This window comes from Miscanthus floridulus, chromosome 5 (genome assembly GCF_019320115.1).
Source record: "Miscanthus floridulus cultivar M001 chromosome 5, ASM1932011v1, whole genome shotgun sequence".
NCBI lineage: Eukaryota > Viridiplantae > Streptophyta > Magnoliopsida > Poales > Poaceae > Miscanthus > Miscanthus floridulus.
This window is the reverse complement of record NC_089584.1, coordinates 106,498,478-106,513,776: the sequence shown is the minus strand read 5'-3', so window position 1 is coordinate 106,513,776 and position 15,299 is coordinate 106,498,478. Positions and strand designations below refer to the sequence as shown.

The 15,299-nt window shown below is 43.7% G+C and overlaps 2 protein-coding genes and 1 pseudogene across 2 annotated transcripts; all 3 read right to left on the bottom strand.

Moving 5' to 3' along the window:
* Positions 1–302: 302 nt before the first annotated feature.
* On the bottom strand, positions 303–922 carry LOC136452912 (uncharacterized; annotated as a pseudogene).
* A 6,497-nt stretch (positions 923–7,419) lies between these two features.
* On the bottom strand, positions 7,420–8,523 carry LOC136452911 (subtilisin-like serine-protease S). The gene is made up of 3 exons (XM_066453491.1): positions 7,979–8,523; positions 7,661–7,752; positions 7,420–7,551 (listed from the first exon to the last, which is right to left on the bottom strand). The coding sequence occupies exons 1-3, from the start codon at positions 8,176–8,178 to the stop codon at positions 7,463–7,465; spliced, it is 381 nt and encodes a 126-aa protein (XP_066309588.1). The 5' UTR covers positions 8,179–8,523; the 3' UTR covers positions 7,420–7,462.
* A 118-nt stretch (positions 8,524–8,641) lies between these two features.
* On the bottom strand, positions 8,642–13,525 carry LOC136452910 (uncharacterized). The gene is made up of 7 exons (XM_066453490.1): positions 12,608–13,525; positions 11,846–12,085; positions 10,986–11,075; positions 10,396–10,545; positions 9,980–10,104; positions 9,458–9,587; positions 8,642–9,379 (listed from the first exon to the last, which is right to left on the bottom strand). The coding sequence occupies exons 1-7, from the start codon at positions 13,247–13,249 to the stop codon at positions 9,254–9,256; spliced, it is 1,503 nt and encodes a 500-aa protein (XP_066309587.1). The 5' UTR covers positions 13,250–13,525; the 3' UTR covers positions 8,642–9,253.
* Positions 13,526–15,299: the final 1,774 nt, after the last annotated feature.

The following is a 15,299-nucleotide window of genomic DNA, read 5'->3' as shown; positions in this document are numbered from 1 at the left end:
CGGGCCTCTATTTCGCTCTGTCGTGCCCTGACACGTGGCGCGCCACAGCCGCACAACGATCGGTGGCGCGGCAAGGCCTGCCACGTCAGCGGCCAGCGGGCTAGGACATTGCCACATACGCAGTAAGCTTCCCTGCCAGCGCGGCAGCGTTGTTTCGCCGTGCCATGGATATAGACGTGGCCAAAAGTGTTACTTTTAAAAGAAAAGGACAAACATTGTTAGAATTAAAAATAGTTAAAAAAAGTGTTAAAAACACTGATTCTACTCGATCGACAGTAGCAACGGACGAAATGAGAAGGCGTCTAGAGCCGGCGGTGCTGGACCACAGACTGCTGCCTCTGCACTCTACAGCCTCGTCTCCTCGTAGAACCGCTGGATGAAGCGGTCCGCGCGGCCGTCCACCTCCTCGTCCCCTTCCTCCTCGTAGTCCACCACCTCCTCCTCGTCGTCGTTGTACACGTAGGCATAGTCGTCGAACCCCCACTCTAGAGCCGGGGCGAGCACCAACTGGTCACTGCCCCCGCGCCCTTGGGCGTCGCCCCGATGAGCCAGGTCGTTCTGCACGGCGGTGGTGAGGTCGTCGGTGCCGCAGAAGAGGGAGGCGAGGATGATCCTTGCCCTGCTTCAGTGCTTCTTGGTGGCGTCCCTCTGCCAGGCCATGACGTCGGGGGGCGGCGGGCCCAGGAGGAGCGGGGAGCGGGTGGGCGCCCACGTAGGCGTAGTTGTAGTGGCGGAACAGCTTGTAGTTGTAGCAGCGGCGCCTGGCGGAGGAGGAGGCGCGCTTCTTGAAGAGGAGCAGGCCCAACTTGTCCTTGGAGATGGGTGTCAGCGGCAGCGCCAGGATGGTCGCCATCGCCCTCCCCAGGATGGGCTTCGACGAGCCGGAGCCAGGGTTGGAGTTGGAGGAGGAGGATCTCGACATGGCCGGTGACGGATAGATAGATAGCTGGGCGGCAGTTTCCCTCTCTCACATTCAAATGGGCCGCCAAGGGAGACGGATCGCGTTGGTTGCTGCGAGAGTGCGAGTGGTGTGGTGGTGTGGTGTGGGGGGGTTTATGGTGGGTGGTGGGGCTTGGGGTGCAGCGACATGGCTCTTCTTGTGCAGCCGCTGCCCTGCCCCTGCCGCTGGCTGGATCATGCTCGTGCGTACAAGAAAGCTCTAGTAAGTAGCAGTAAAGATGGCAACGGGCTCCGATACCCGATACCCGATGGGTATTTGATCCATTAGGAGACGGGGATGAGATCACATCTTTATCTGCGGGCATCTAAATGGGCAAGAATCCATCCCCGACGGGTATAGCGGGTACGGGAACGTTCCCTGTTTACCCGTCCCCGTTACCCGTTGGGGAATCCGACTATTTGAGCTGTCATGCGAGTATTAGGTCCAAAGAAGCCCAACATAGGTATTTTTGCCCAAATCTGAACAATCATATATATAGTTTGTGTGTTCTATGAACCCTAGTTCAATTTTTTCTCACCATCTCCGTCAGCAGCACAAGCACGCCTGTCTCACGAGCACTCGTGCCCCTCGCTTCCTCAGTTCGGTCTCTCTGCCACCTTTGTTCGCCCTCCTCGCAACCTCGCTCCTTCTCCTCGGCATCTCCGAGACTCCGACACTTATACCTGGGTGAAGAAGAAACATCTCCGATTGCAAAGCTGCGACCCCAAGTGTCATTGTTTATCGGGTATGCAGTACCCGTCGGGTATCTGTTACCCGACCGATGCCCGACGGGTACGAGGATGGACAAAAATTTATACCCGAGACAGTTAACAGGGACGGGAACGGGATGGATTCTTCGAAGAGAATGTTCCGACGATACCCGACGGGTATATCCCTGCTGCCATCCTTACCTAGCAGGCAGAGTAATGTATCGCGGTGGTGCGCCTTTAGACTCCCTTTTCGGTTTATATCAGCTCGTTAATGGCTATCGGGATCGGGGTTAATTCGCATTCAAATGATGTTTTTGTTGGATCCGGATATGAGATTTATATACGAACCACGATCTGTATATTGATGGGCTACGTGTTTGTGCTACCAGTCACTAGTAGGACCTACTGCTTTGTTGGGGTCCATCGGTCGGATTGCGAGTGCTCTGATCTAGCCAACGAACGCGAGAAATCTGCTTCCCCGGTACAGTATCTAGCACCTAGCTACTCGTTTGGGCATAGGGTGCAGGCGACCGCGATCTCGTAGCCTCGCCGGCCGCCGCATTCATATTTTTAGCGAAGCAAAGCACTGGTGCCTCGTCACGTCAAGCGGTTTTCAACACTCTGCTCGTATATCGCGTAGCCCTTGCCGCCGACCCTTGGACGGACCACTGGTCCGTCATTAGCACACGGCCAACACATTTGATCCACATGACTATCATACGTAGCCGGAGCAAGTGTGGCAGCAGTAGGAACCGACAAACAAATCATCGTGGCGGCGGGCGCGGGCCTGGCTCCGGTAGCCGAGCAAATCACACCGATGGCGACCGACTGGTCGGTCATTGGAGCAGGGCAGGGGAGCGGGCGCGGTGCCGCGCCAGGCGCCACGCCGCGGCCCCCGCGCGCTCCACTGACTTGCCGTGGTGGACGAGTGACGGGGTTCGCAGCTGGAAAGCGCTCGCCGAGGGCGGTGGTTTTGTCGGATCAGTGGCGACTGGCGAGCCCGAGCCGTGCGTGCCGTGCTCTGCTTGTGAGCTGGCGGGCGGGGTCCCTTTTCGCGCTTCAGACCGAGCTAGCCGTTGCCTCCTTGGCGCCTCCCTTTCCGTTTCCGAGTCTAAGCCAGCCACCCACGTTGGCGTCACGTCCTCTCAACTCGAGAGGCCTGCAACGCGAGTCCGCGGCGCACGCAGCCTCCGCAGTCCGCACAGGGACTCGGCGCGTGAGCGGATGGGTGGTGCTTCACCGCTTTTGCTTCCACAGTTTTTCCACCCTTCCCAAATTTCCAGCCGGTCTGAGTCTGACGCTAAATTATTCTAGATCACAGTACTTGTCCAGATTTCCCATCGGTTTGGTAGATTCGGCATTCATTTCCTTTGGTGGGCCCACGAGTTAGTTGGACTTCAGATTAAGCTATTCACCGTTTCACAATACTTGCTATTTTTGAATTAATCTTTTTTTCCCCCAAATAACTTAACATTCTCTGATTTTTTGGCTGTTGCTAATGCTCTGATTTGTTATGAGAGAAAAATATTGTTTCATGGCTGAAAAGTAGCGCTGATAAGTTTAAGCAAACATCCAAAGGCACAAGTCAAACAGCCAGTCACATCCCCTTATCCAAAGGCATAAGACGATGGATTGCGATTTACTTAATGATGAGAGAATATTTTTCACTTTAAGGCTCCTTATTTTGTGTGGGATTAGCTAGAATAATATTCTGAAATAGAGGGAGTATTGTACTCTCCTATCCAAGGTTGTCATAACGTATGGAGGGCATTGAGTTTTTTCAAGAAAAATTTCTATAATACATATATACTACATCTATCAGTAAATAAATCATTCTAGAGTTATCTTAAACCAATCTTTTTTATGTTTGGCCGAATTTATAAAAAAAGTACAAACATTTGTGACACCAAATAAGCATATTATGAAATTACACTTTATGTTGTATCTAACAATACTAATTTGGTGTCACGGATCTTGGTGTTCTTTTCTATAAATTCGATTAAACTTACACAAAGTTTGACTTAAGAAAATTCTAAAAAAAAATTGGTCTAAGTGTTCTATTACTATATATATATATATATATATATATATATATATATATATATATATATATATATATATATATATATATATATATATATATATATATATATATATAACTACTGTTTTGCGGCTGGCCATAGAATAACTTATTCTATGGTCATTTTAAGTTACGATAGTTACTATGCTAATTTACGAGACTATAGTAACTCCTTACTAAGTGATTTACTATGACATTATGGTAAATATCATGGTGAGTTGTTGTAACACGAGTATCGTAAATGCATATTCATGTTATCGTAAATTGGTATAAATATTATCGTAAATCAAGGTGACTATAGAATAAGTTATTCTATGGCCAGTTACAGAATAGCCTTACCCTATATATAGTAACACTATCGAGATAATTGATTCTCATCCACCGTGCCTAAAAAAGTGGGACCAAACTATTGAGTTTAATGCTAAACTATTTGATTTTGTATCAAAACTATATCATCAATTCATTATGGCGATACACCTTCACTCTCTCCTCCACAACAACCAATCATATAAATTATGGCCCTAAGGATAATGAGGACCTCGATATTCATAATATGACAACTAGGGATTATATCAAAACCATGAATTATCGTAGAGATACACCTGAATAGATAGTCCATGGCGCATGGATTGATTTATATGATGCACGAAAATGAGGTGAGTGCCAGTGATGTTCACGCATGTCTTTTCTTGGCGATGAAGAATTGTTCCTTTTGATATTGCCTTGCCTGATTGTTTTGCTTTTGCATGGCTATCTACTGGTATTTTGATAAAAGCTCCTCCAAACATGGCTTCGTCTTCACCTTACTCTTTAATTTGAAACTCTATTCATTTTTTTTCCCAGAAAAATCGCCTAAGCTAATTTTGAGATCGGCTAGGCCAGTTTCTATCGCACGTACAGTTTTGCTCTTGTCTTGCCCCTAGCCGAACTTGATTGTTATGCAGCTTTGTTTTTCTGAAACATGCTTGTCATTGGGGACATTTTGATCAACAAATCTAGCTGATATTTCTTGAATTACTAGCTTTTCTTTGTCTTGTGCCAAATCTTTTTTCTTCAAATTCTCATCCTTCTTGACACGATAGACTTGTCTAATCACCTTGCGCTTCTTTTCTCCACAGACCGATTTGTTTGATTAGAATGATCATTATTTGTAGGTGATGGCTTGTGAATTCCCGGTTCTCTGTAAGTGAGTGAGTAACGTAATCCAAACAAAAATATCTAGGAAGAGGCAGCATCCATGGGTTATAAGAATACCATCCAGGGATTATAAGAATACCATAGTAGAGAAAAATAAGGCATGCTGAAAATAAGGCATAGATGGCTAGCCATATATGATACATATTGAAAACATGCCGTTGATTCATGATAATAATTTCGTTGTCGATTCTGACTCCAAGTTGCTTCATAGGATATGATTTGACTTGTTTGGAATTAATTGATAGGCCGACTAGCATCTTTGGTATTCTTTTTATTTTTAGCACTTAGCTAAAAGCTTCTCAGTAGTATGCTTGAGATGCTTGTTAGGAACTTTGGATTCAGTAGTTTTTCAAACACCAATCTCATGCTTTATTGATCTAATATATTTGGCTTTGCTTTAATACACCGACTCGAATCTAATTGGTTAGGCGAATCCTCTCTTTGTTGCCCTCGAATGTAAAAGTACTGGATGTAGGATCTATGTTTTTTTTTCAAAAGGTTTTAGATTTTCTTTACTGATTACATTAGATTCGGCTTGAGACGGAAGAATCTTGGCCAACAACATCAGTAGCTGGTCTATTTTTGCAAGGTCAAACAATAACTAGTTTTCTAATAATATTAGCATAGCCGATTGTTTTACTAGTTTATTTTCTTCAATAGCCGTATTTTGAATATTAGGAATTGGATCTTAATCATCTTATTAAGCATGATACTGATGAGATTGGATAGATGACTAGATAATGTACCTGAATATTGCATCTACCTGGTGCACTCTTTTACCTTAACAACGCCTTGTAACAGGACAGAAACAATCTTTGTAGTTGCTTGTTTAAATTCTTGCATGTACTCCTTAGATCCAGTTCTTCAATGAATTCTTCAAGTGACAACTTATTGTTAGAGTTGACTTCGGCCATCAAAACCAAAACATCTTCATCCTTAACAGAGTCGTAAAAAAATATATTGATGCAAAGATCGATCACATACTCAAGGGGCCACACCCAGATCACACAGACCACTTGAGAATCGAATTCACAACGAAGCAGGGAAAATCAGCCTAGCAAACTTTTGCAGGTCAACCGTGGCAAAAACCTGAAAATGCCTCATGGGAAGAAGCCCATCGAGAAGGCGCATCTAGGGTTATTCTAGAGTCAGCAATGCCACCTAAACGTCGTTGAGATGCTTGTAGAAGGTTGGGAAAGGTAGGGTTAAGGAATAAAAGGCATAACAAAAGATAAAAATATTAGATTGGTTGTGTTTTTTATTGTTTGGATGTCTCAACCAATCACGGGCCTCTCATATATAGAGAGGGGGTGATTTTATCACATTATTAGGAAACATATATCCATCAAATATTGCATGTTTCCTATAATTTGCCTGGTCAAGCCGAGTTCTACATGGTGAATGTTTCCGAAGTCATAATTTGCCTGGTCTAGCAGAGAATCAGAAAACTCTGTCCTCTTGAAATTAGAAATAATTAAAATACTAGCAACTGAGCGGCTGAGGCTTGGTCATCAACGAATTATATGGATGTAACTAGGATGCAAAAATTGAACTTGAACAAAATAAACAAAAAAAAAAAGAAAATCAGCACATTGAATAATACTCCCTTCATTTCAAACTATAAGACATTTTAGGTTTTCTAGATACATATAATTTTCACTATACATCTAGATATACATTATACTAGCTGGAACCCCGCACAGTTACGCGGGCTAGCAAGCATTACACTGTGCAATGTTTTTATTATAAAATACAATTATGTTTGTTTCAGTTGAAAAGTAAAACCTCTTGAGTTGTTGCTTGTGGTTTGCCAATTTGTGATATATATAGGCACGTAGAAGAATCCAGCATCTCAAACCGAAGCTGTACGGGTACGGAGCTTGGTATGAAAATCCATATTCATGCTACATGGATCAGGCTAGGGAACTTGTTATGAAAATCCATAGTCATGCTACATGGATCAGGGTCTTTTCCTTGGAAATTTTGGAGTTGTGTGTTGAACTGTTGGATGCACAGTTTCAGATTATAATGCACATACACCAATAGCTTCTTGGATCACTCCTTTAATGGTGAATGTGCTACAAATTTTAAAAAAATGTTGGAGGTGAGCATTTGCATCCTCGTACACTTTTCCAAAAAAAGGACTAGCTTGAACCATTATGATTAACGCTGACTTAAGCTCAAAGTTAGTGTTCCCATTGGTAACATTGGCCCATAGGCGCCCCAACTCCCAACCAGATGCCCATCGCGAAGTCTACCTCCCCTACAGTCATCTTCAACCTCCGCGCGAACATGTTTCAGTGAACATGTTTCAAGTAAGCATAAAAGTGTACTCCATGAGATTTGTTAGGTTAATCATTCAGGAGATCTGCAAAAGAGGACATAAAAGTGTACTCCAAACTTCAGTGAACATGTTTCAGATCGTGAGAAGGGAATGAGTATGTTCTCATATAACACGTTTCAGATCGCCGCAGTTGTGTGCATCCAAAGTCCAAACGTGTCTAAGCATCGTGCAGAAGAGGTACATTTGATCTTTCAGACATTCTCTTTGAAGAAGCCAGGCAAGCCACCGTCTTCCTGGATACGGAACGTCTTGTCCTTGATGACCACGACGCCGTCCTTCTCTGAAACACATTAAACCGAAACGTTCTCTGAAACTCATTCGGAACTTCGGACGTAACAAAATCCCATGAGGCATAATAATTCTGATCTAGATTAACCAGGTGCACTCACTTGAGAGTTGATGGGCGTGCTCCGGTGCTAGCCGCGCCGCGAAGCCGATGCTGCTGTAGTGGTAGAGCAGCGCAGCCTTCGCCTCAGCCTTGCTGCAACAAAGCCAAGGATGGGTCAGTGCTGGTGAGGTCCCCGCCTCCCGGGACGTACGGGCATAGGCGCATAGCTAGTGCAGGTATGGATGGGTCATCTGTTCGCTTGGGCTTGTTTAGCTTATAAACCGTAATAATATTTTTCTCTCTCATCAAATCAGCCGACAGTATTTTCAGTCATGGCTTATTAGCCAGACGTGCCCAAGCGAACAGGGCGCACAGCTACCTGCCGACGACCGAAGCGAGCAGGCAAAGGTCGTAGTCCACGGAATCAACGTAGTCGGCGCGGCTGACGAAGACAATGTAGACGCCGGGGCCGTGCCCGTCGGGGCCGGATGGAGCCAAAGCCGAGGACGACATGGCGGCCGGCGAGAAGATGAGCAGCAGTAGCAGTGGTGGTAGCACAGCTGTGAGAGCGATCTTCATGGCCGAACTGGGATTGCAACGCAAGGCCTAAGAGCGTGTAGAGTAGCTTTGTGTTTATTGACGCAGATGCTTCACCTGCTGCTTAACGAGGGCACTTCCTTTGCACTTATATCGGGTTGATACTCGGTTACAAATCACAAATCTATTTCGTCTAGTTCGTAACATTCTTCATAAATGCATGCTTCCTTGCGCTTATATATATTGAACTGGTACTCGGTTACAAATCGCAAAATTATTTCAACCGGTTCATAACATCCATAAATGCAAGCGTTGGAACTACGTAGTAGTTAAAACCTGATCTCAGAAAACTACCCGTATTCCTCTCAAAAACACAGGAACATGCTGATGACACCGTTACCAGATTTGTTAAAATAAATCGGCAAATTTCGTTTCGCAAAGGTAGTCAAATTCCTCATAAGTTCAAATTGAAGCTAGCACAGAACGGACACCAGCGACAGCAGATTTGCATTAAGTATATATTTCAGGGATCGCTAGTCTTCCATTCATTGACCAATACATGTAGGGGAATACAAGATTGCAGCCAATAACACACCAGCTTGTTTATCTCAACATCCAACGATGCAAACTAAACAGTGGCCAGATATTATGTTAATATAAGGTCCGCACAAGACAATTGTTAACAATGTTCATTTGCACAGTTTGCGACAGGTATTATCAGTTTTGCACCAAAAGAATGAGCTTCTGGATGAACATCTTGCATGACCGCATGGCTCCTACAGGGAGGCAGGCCATAGCAACATGAGCCCGTGGCTCTCCCCTTCCATGAACTTCTAAAAATATGAGCTCAACTGCTGCAAGTATCACAATCTCTTTAAGGATTGCGATGTGTCTGAGTGGGGAACAAAGCAGTTGATTTCTGTGCCCGCATGGGTACTATAGCAGCTGATTTGTTGAGGTGAGACTTGAGACCTATAGACTACGGTAACAAAAACGACCTGCAAGCCTGCAGCCCACTTCAACAAACTTTTCTAGGTTGATCGGCTGAGTAGCACGAACATTAGTGATGGCAATATATACACTGGTATGTACAGCTTCAGTGCAGGAGTCAGAAGGATCACAACTCAAAACCACCATTCAGTTGAACAGATAAGGACGGCCTACCAATGTTATTAAGAGGTGTTTCCAAAGTGATTACCACTCCAGAACTACCCACTTGACCATTCCACTTTGATCGTCCAATCTGCCATGTAGAGATTAAGTTACATCCAAACTATAATCCTATAGAAAGAACCAATCAGAAAAGTTAACTAGAGCTTACCGAGAGAGCAGTATAAGCCGATGGATGCCGTGAGCAAGAGAGGCCACACATCAGATTCAATTCCTCTTTCAATGAATGGACAACTTCTGCACGTACCCCAGGATCACTTCCTCCAAACGTAGGGCACACACTGCCAACAGAGCACCGAGAACAAGGGTGTTACAACAGAGAGACAAGGATTCAAACAAAACAACAACAAAGAACAAGACTATTCATGAACTACATCTGCCAACAGTTACCTAGCATACAGTATTTGACTATTTGTCAAGCATTGCCATTTTAAATTCTAATAATGTAACAAGCACAGCTTTTAGCACAACATGAGGATAGCAAGAAGAAATAATCATTTTCAAGCAAGTTACTAAAAAGAAATCTGTTTATAGGTCCCTATACTATAGATAACTATTTCGCAATCCAGTAAGATACTTGTCATCTAATTTGATGTTTCTGTAATCAAAACCTACCTACATATCTGCAAAACATAAATGTTGCGGAGTTGTCCATATGTTTTCAGAAAACTACCTGACTTGTATGCTGGGTCTCACCATAAGACCAGATCTTTTCCATGCCAAGGGTTGTGTAACTCCTAATGAAACAGACTTGTCGGGCCATTGAAACATAGGAGCGAACCTTGTGCCACGCTTATTCTTCAAAGAAAAGAGGGAACAAGTGTCAGATTGAACTCATATGCTATTGGAACACAGAAAACATCATAAAAATTGATGACAAGCCATAATATATAGCAATTACTGGTCACACATTTAATACATATCACCATTCTTTCATGACTCACTATGTACTAGCACAATTTGTTAAGAAATACCAGGGCCTGCAACCTGGCAGGCTAATATAATGTTGATATAGACTACTTAAAAGAGTACACAAACTAAATTTTACACAACTGATTAATATAGGGAACATAAACTAAAAATACTAACCTTGCAAGAAAAGCTCACTCTTGTTTCTCCAGGATATTTTCCATGAGCTTGAAGCAACCCACCAAATAACGGAAGAAAACCACTGGCTGATATCCCCTCACCAGCAACATATGTCAGTTGCCCATTAGGGAATTGCAGATCCATAAACGACTGCAATAAAGGTAGTATATTATTAATACTCAGCTTCATATGCACAAGGAAAATGCAAGGACAAGCAAGCAAATTTAACTAGAATCACTGGGACTATGCTTGTTGATATTTTTTAAAGCATTGCTGTGGCATTATAAATGAACACAATTTTCAGAAAACAGGTCGGCTACTGTACTCATTGCCAAATACAGAAAAGAAGCTGATAAACTAATGAATTTTTAGTATTATTCCGATCGATGGTATGTTAGACTCAAAGCCAAATGAACGTGTAACCTTGCAATTGAGGAACCATGACAAAATGTATCCTTTAATTACATAACTACAATACAAAGCAATACAACGAAAAGCTCTCCTGAAAGTAATTGAGTCAGTTATTTTAATCTTAATATCTTAATAGAATAGATCTCACATTATTAAAGAGGACGACGAATGAGACTTACACAAGCTATTGGATTGAGACACATCATTGACATCATCAACCATCTCCTATGTTTTGAACATATAGCTGGACAGAGGGAATGGACTCCATTCTGCAATGGAATATCAAGTTTAGCAATGTAAACGGAGAAAATATCAGATCAGAAAGACATAGATGCATATTTATACATCATAGAAGATAGTTCAGTGATTGTAGACTGCGGGTCGTAGGTTAAATTTAAGATAATACCATAGCTATTCGATTAGCTTTGGGGTATGCGAATGATGATTATTTTGGAAAGATGGGAGGGGGGTGACTTTCAAGCCTTTAAAAACAGACGCCTTGTTTTAACTATAAAGTAAGAAGACAATATATGAAGTATATTATGTCAGAGATACGCAATAGAAAAAATGACCAACAATCCCACATAAGCTCATACATAGCAAACCTACTAGTAACATCTTTGTACATCATATGCATTGCAATAGACTAGACAGATTTGCACATCAAGGTAGACCTGGCCTATAGTTTAATCTTTAATAAACAATAAAGACCATAACATTGCCCATATAAAGGAGCGCTATATTTAATGATAATAAAATATAACAAAATAAAGTACCAAATACAGGTGTAATTCAAACTAGTTGATAAATCATTACAAGATGTTTGATAACCATTACAAAAGTGTTTGGTTGCCTGTTAGCTGAACCTGCGTGTTCGGTTCAATCTGGCAGGTGATAACGCGGTGGAGTATCACACTATGGATCATTAAACTTTTGTAATTTCATTGCTTTTGGGTAATGAAATTCGGTTCATCCGTGGTGCAAAAAAAACAAGGTTTGTCAAAATCCATGATTATAACGAAATAGAAAGGTTGAGTACCTTGCGATCATAACCATACCAAAGCAGGTGTTGCTTTGAAAGATGAACAGGCAAGAGAAGCGTAGAGTCTCGAACAAATAGTAGAGGCCCCAACTGAACAAGGTACAGGGGCGAAGTATCATTTCCAGAAGTTGATCCGCCACGCGATGCCTCTAGCCTCCAGAGGTCCCCACGTGCAACAACAGAACTCTCGATGTCCTGAGTCCTGGTATTGTATGTTGCCGACATATTTACAGTACCCTATATAATCATCAAGAGAGAAGATAAGTACTATGTTGCAACATGCCATCATCTGGGTCAATGTACCATGACAAGAAATTAGAAATGTAAGACAAAATCCACAAGTCCAATAAAAAATATTTTGTTGATTCAAAATGTTGAAGGTTAGTTTTTTTTAGCTCAAGTACTTGATGAACAACTTTTGACATAACATCCATGTGTGTACCACCGTAAAAGTGCAATGAGCCTATGATCTCTAGGTTGTACGTGAGTTCAGTTAAGGGTTTTTCTTGACACAAAAAGGACAATTCAGAAGATCATCATCATGGCTTAAATATGTGTGAATTAAAATGTCAGATCCTTCCGCTGGATATGTGATTAACTGAGAGGAAGAGGATTGCAATAAATCGGATGGTAGAGACATGTAACCAGTTGCTAGACCGGACACCATCAATTTAAGTGCTGTAACGACAGGAGCCCTAAACTACAATCGTGCGCGACATGCCAAAATCCATAAAACAGCAAGCACGAGTTAAATCATACGTTAGCCTTCTTAAAGTTCCCAAGAGTCCCAATATCGCAGCCGAAACCCTCGTCGTCCTCGTCCAAATCGTCTCCGCCAACATGACCGCTGACGCTCGATGCGGCTGCGCTCCCGGTCGCCGCAGCGGCGGCGGCCGCCGCCGCCTCGAGGGGGCACCTATCCACAGCAGCCCTTTCGACGGAGAGCCCAACCGCCCCCTCGCCCACCGAAGCAGCGGGGGGCAGGGGCGCCTGAGGCGGCGGCGGCGATGGCGGCGGCAGTTTGCGCCGGCGGATCTGGCCGTTCCGGAACGGCACGGGCAGATGGCTCACGGCGTGCTGCACGGCCCCGCCTACGGACGCCCCGAGCTCGGCGCCGGCCTGGCCCAGCCTGCCGCCGATGTCGATGACCGAGGAGACGGCGGCGGCGGGGAAGGGGAAGAAGTCCTTCCCCGGGACGCCGCGGGCGTGGGCCCCGCCGCCGGCGCTGCCGAAGGGGACGACGGGGAGGTCGATGTCGAAGGGCATCCGCTTGTGCGGCGCGGGGGGCCACGGGAACTGCGGCGGCGCCTGGAGCAGGCCCGTGAAGCCCTGCGCGAGGCGGTCCGCGAGGTCCTGGCCGTGCCGCTGCACGCCCTCCCACGCCTCGAAGGAGATCTCCATGCGCGTGGCGTCACCACGATGTCGGCGTCGCTAGGGTTCGGCAAATCAGGAATTCGAAGCGAATTAGAGCTAGCGAGAAGAAGCGAGGAATCGGCGATGGAAAGGGGAAAGAAGGCAGCGGGTAGGTGTGATGTGTGATGCCGTAAAATACCATCGAAAATTTGCTTACTTCATAATACCACCAAAACCATGAACCACGAATTGAAAATAGCATTCGTTAAAATAAAGCGACGAAAGTGATGAAACTAAAAGTAGCATCCATCACATCGTCACACTCTTACGGGTCGTTCTCGTAGACACTCGCCGCCAACAGAAACAGCTCCTGCGACACCATCATGTAAATCATTTACTTAAACATGTCATGAGCATCATATTTATACATTAATACATGTAATAAAGAGTATAAATCAATTTCCGTAACTTAAAACGATCAACGAAAATACGAAATAAAAGTTAATTCAATAGTCGTGTTATATTACGTAGGGTTGTAAACCATTTTTTTATCGAACAAAAACAATATAAAACATATAAGCAACACTTAAATAAAGTTAAAAGTACCAACTTTATAAACGACAATAAAATACTTGGTGTTAATAAATAATGTTGCTAGTTTATATTTCTAAGGGTTTGCAAATGCAACTAGAAATAGAAAGTCATTCAAAACTTAGAAAATTTCTTGAATTTTGGAAAGGGTAGACATTACTTTGTTCATCATTTTTTGTAGAAAAAATTAGTTAAGAAACAGAGTAGTGTCATGGCCTGTTTTAGTAGTCTAATGTACCCTCTAAAGTATGGTAAAGATGGTTTGGATGTTTGGCTAACTGATTAGTTGATTTGAACGCTTAAAAAAGTGTGCATGGCACGTCCTTGATTGGTTTCCTCACGTAGGTGCGGTCACCGTGCCCCTGAGCCGACGTCGGCACGCTGGCCACGCGCGTGCGCCTAGCCGCGTTCGGCTGGCCGCTGTGGCCCAGGGTAGGCACGCAGCTGCCCCACCTCAATACCGCGCTGCTGCCGCCGTAGTCCCGCTGCGCGCTGCATGCTGCTGCTGGTGTCGCTGTCGGTGCCACTAGGGCCGCACGCGTTCGCTCTGCTACGCTATCCTACCACCAGCTCCCTGCACCGCACTGTTGCCTCCCGCGCCATAGCACGCTGCTGTAGCAGAACCGCCTAATCTAATGTCTCCCAAGAGTAATTGTCTTCCATTAGATACTAAGTACCAAGGAAGAACACCAAATTACACAGTTCCATCAAGCACACCCTAAGAGGAACCTGAAAATCTAAATTTCTTCATCAGGATCACAAATGAGAGAATAAAGCTTACATCATTATTAACCATTTCTTACATCAATTTTCATGTAACCTCATAGTATAATATTTATTATTTATAATAGCGGAATTTGAACATGTTATCAGAGTTATGAACAATTTAAGTTAACAACGGAATATAAACATATGATCAGAATTACAGCGGAAATAAATAGCTATTCATGACATAATGAAATATTGATATATAAACTATGACAACAGATTATAAAACTTTCATTTATAAAAATATTTAGCGAGAGTTATAAATAAAGACTATGATCACAACGTAAAGAAATCATCTCTGAGCCTACCAGGAGGAATCCACACAAGGATCAGCTCTAGCATCCACCTGTCACCTGCAACAGGGAGAAATAAAACTCTGAGTACTCAATTATACTCAGTAAGACTTACCCGACAGGAGAAAAGAAAAGACTCCAAGGATATGCAAAACTATCTGGCTTATAGGTTTATTGCATCTACAGGAAGCATTACTAAGCGTGCGTCCTTATATTCATTTTTATTAGCAGTTGGCATTGGTTCATTAACTATCCATTTTATGTAAGCACATGTGCTACTTTCAAGCAGGTGGTAAGCAATTAGATTTCCTTTTACCATCTTTTATCTTCCAGTTCTTACTATGGTGCTAGAGTTTAGACAAGTCATACCAGAACGTTGACGATTCGTGAATCAATGTTCCCAGCTAGGTACTCCGAAAACACATGCTCCGCTTGTATCTCAGGCA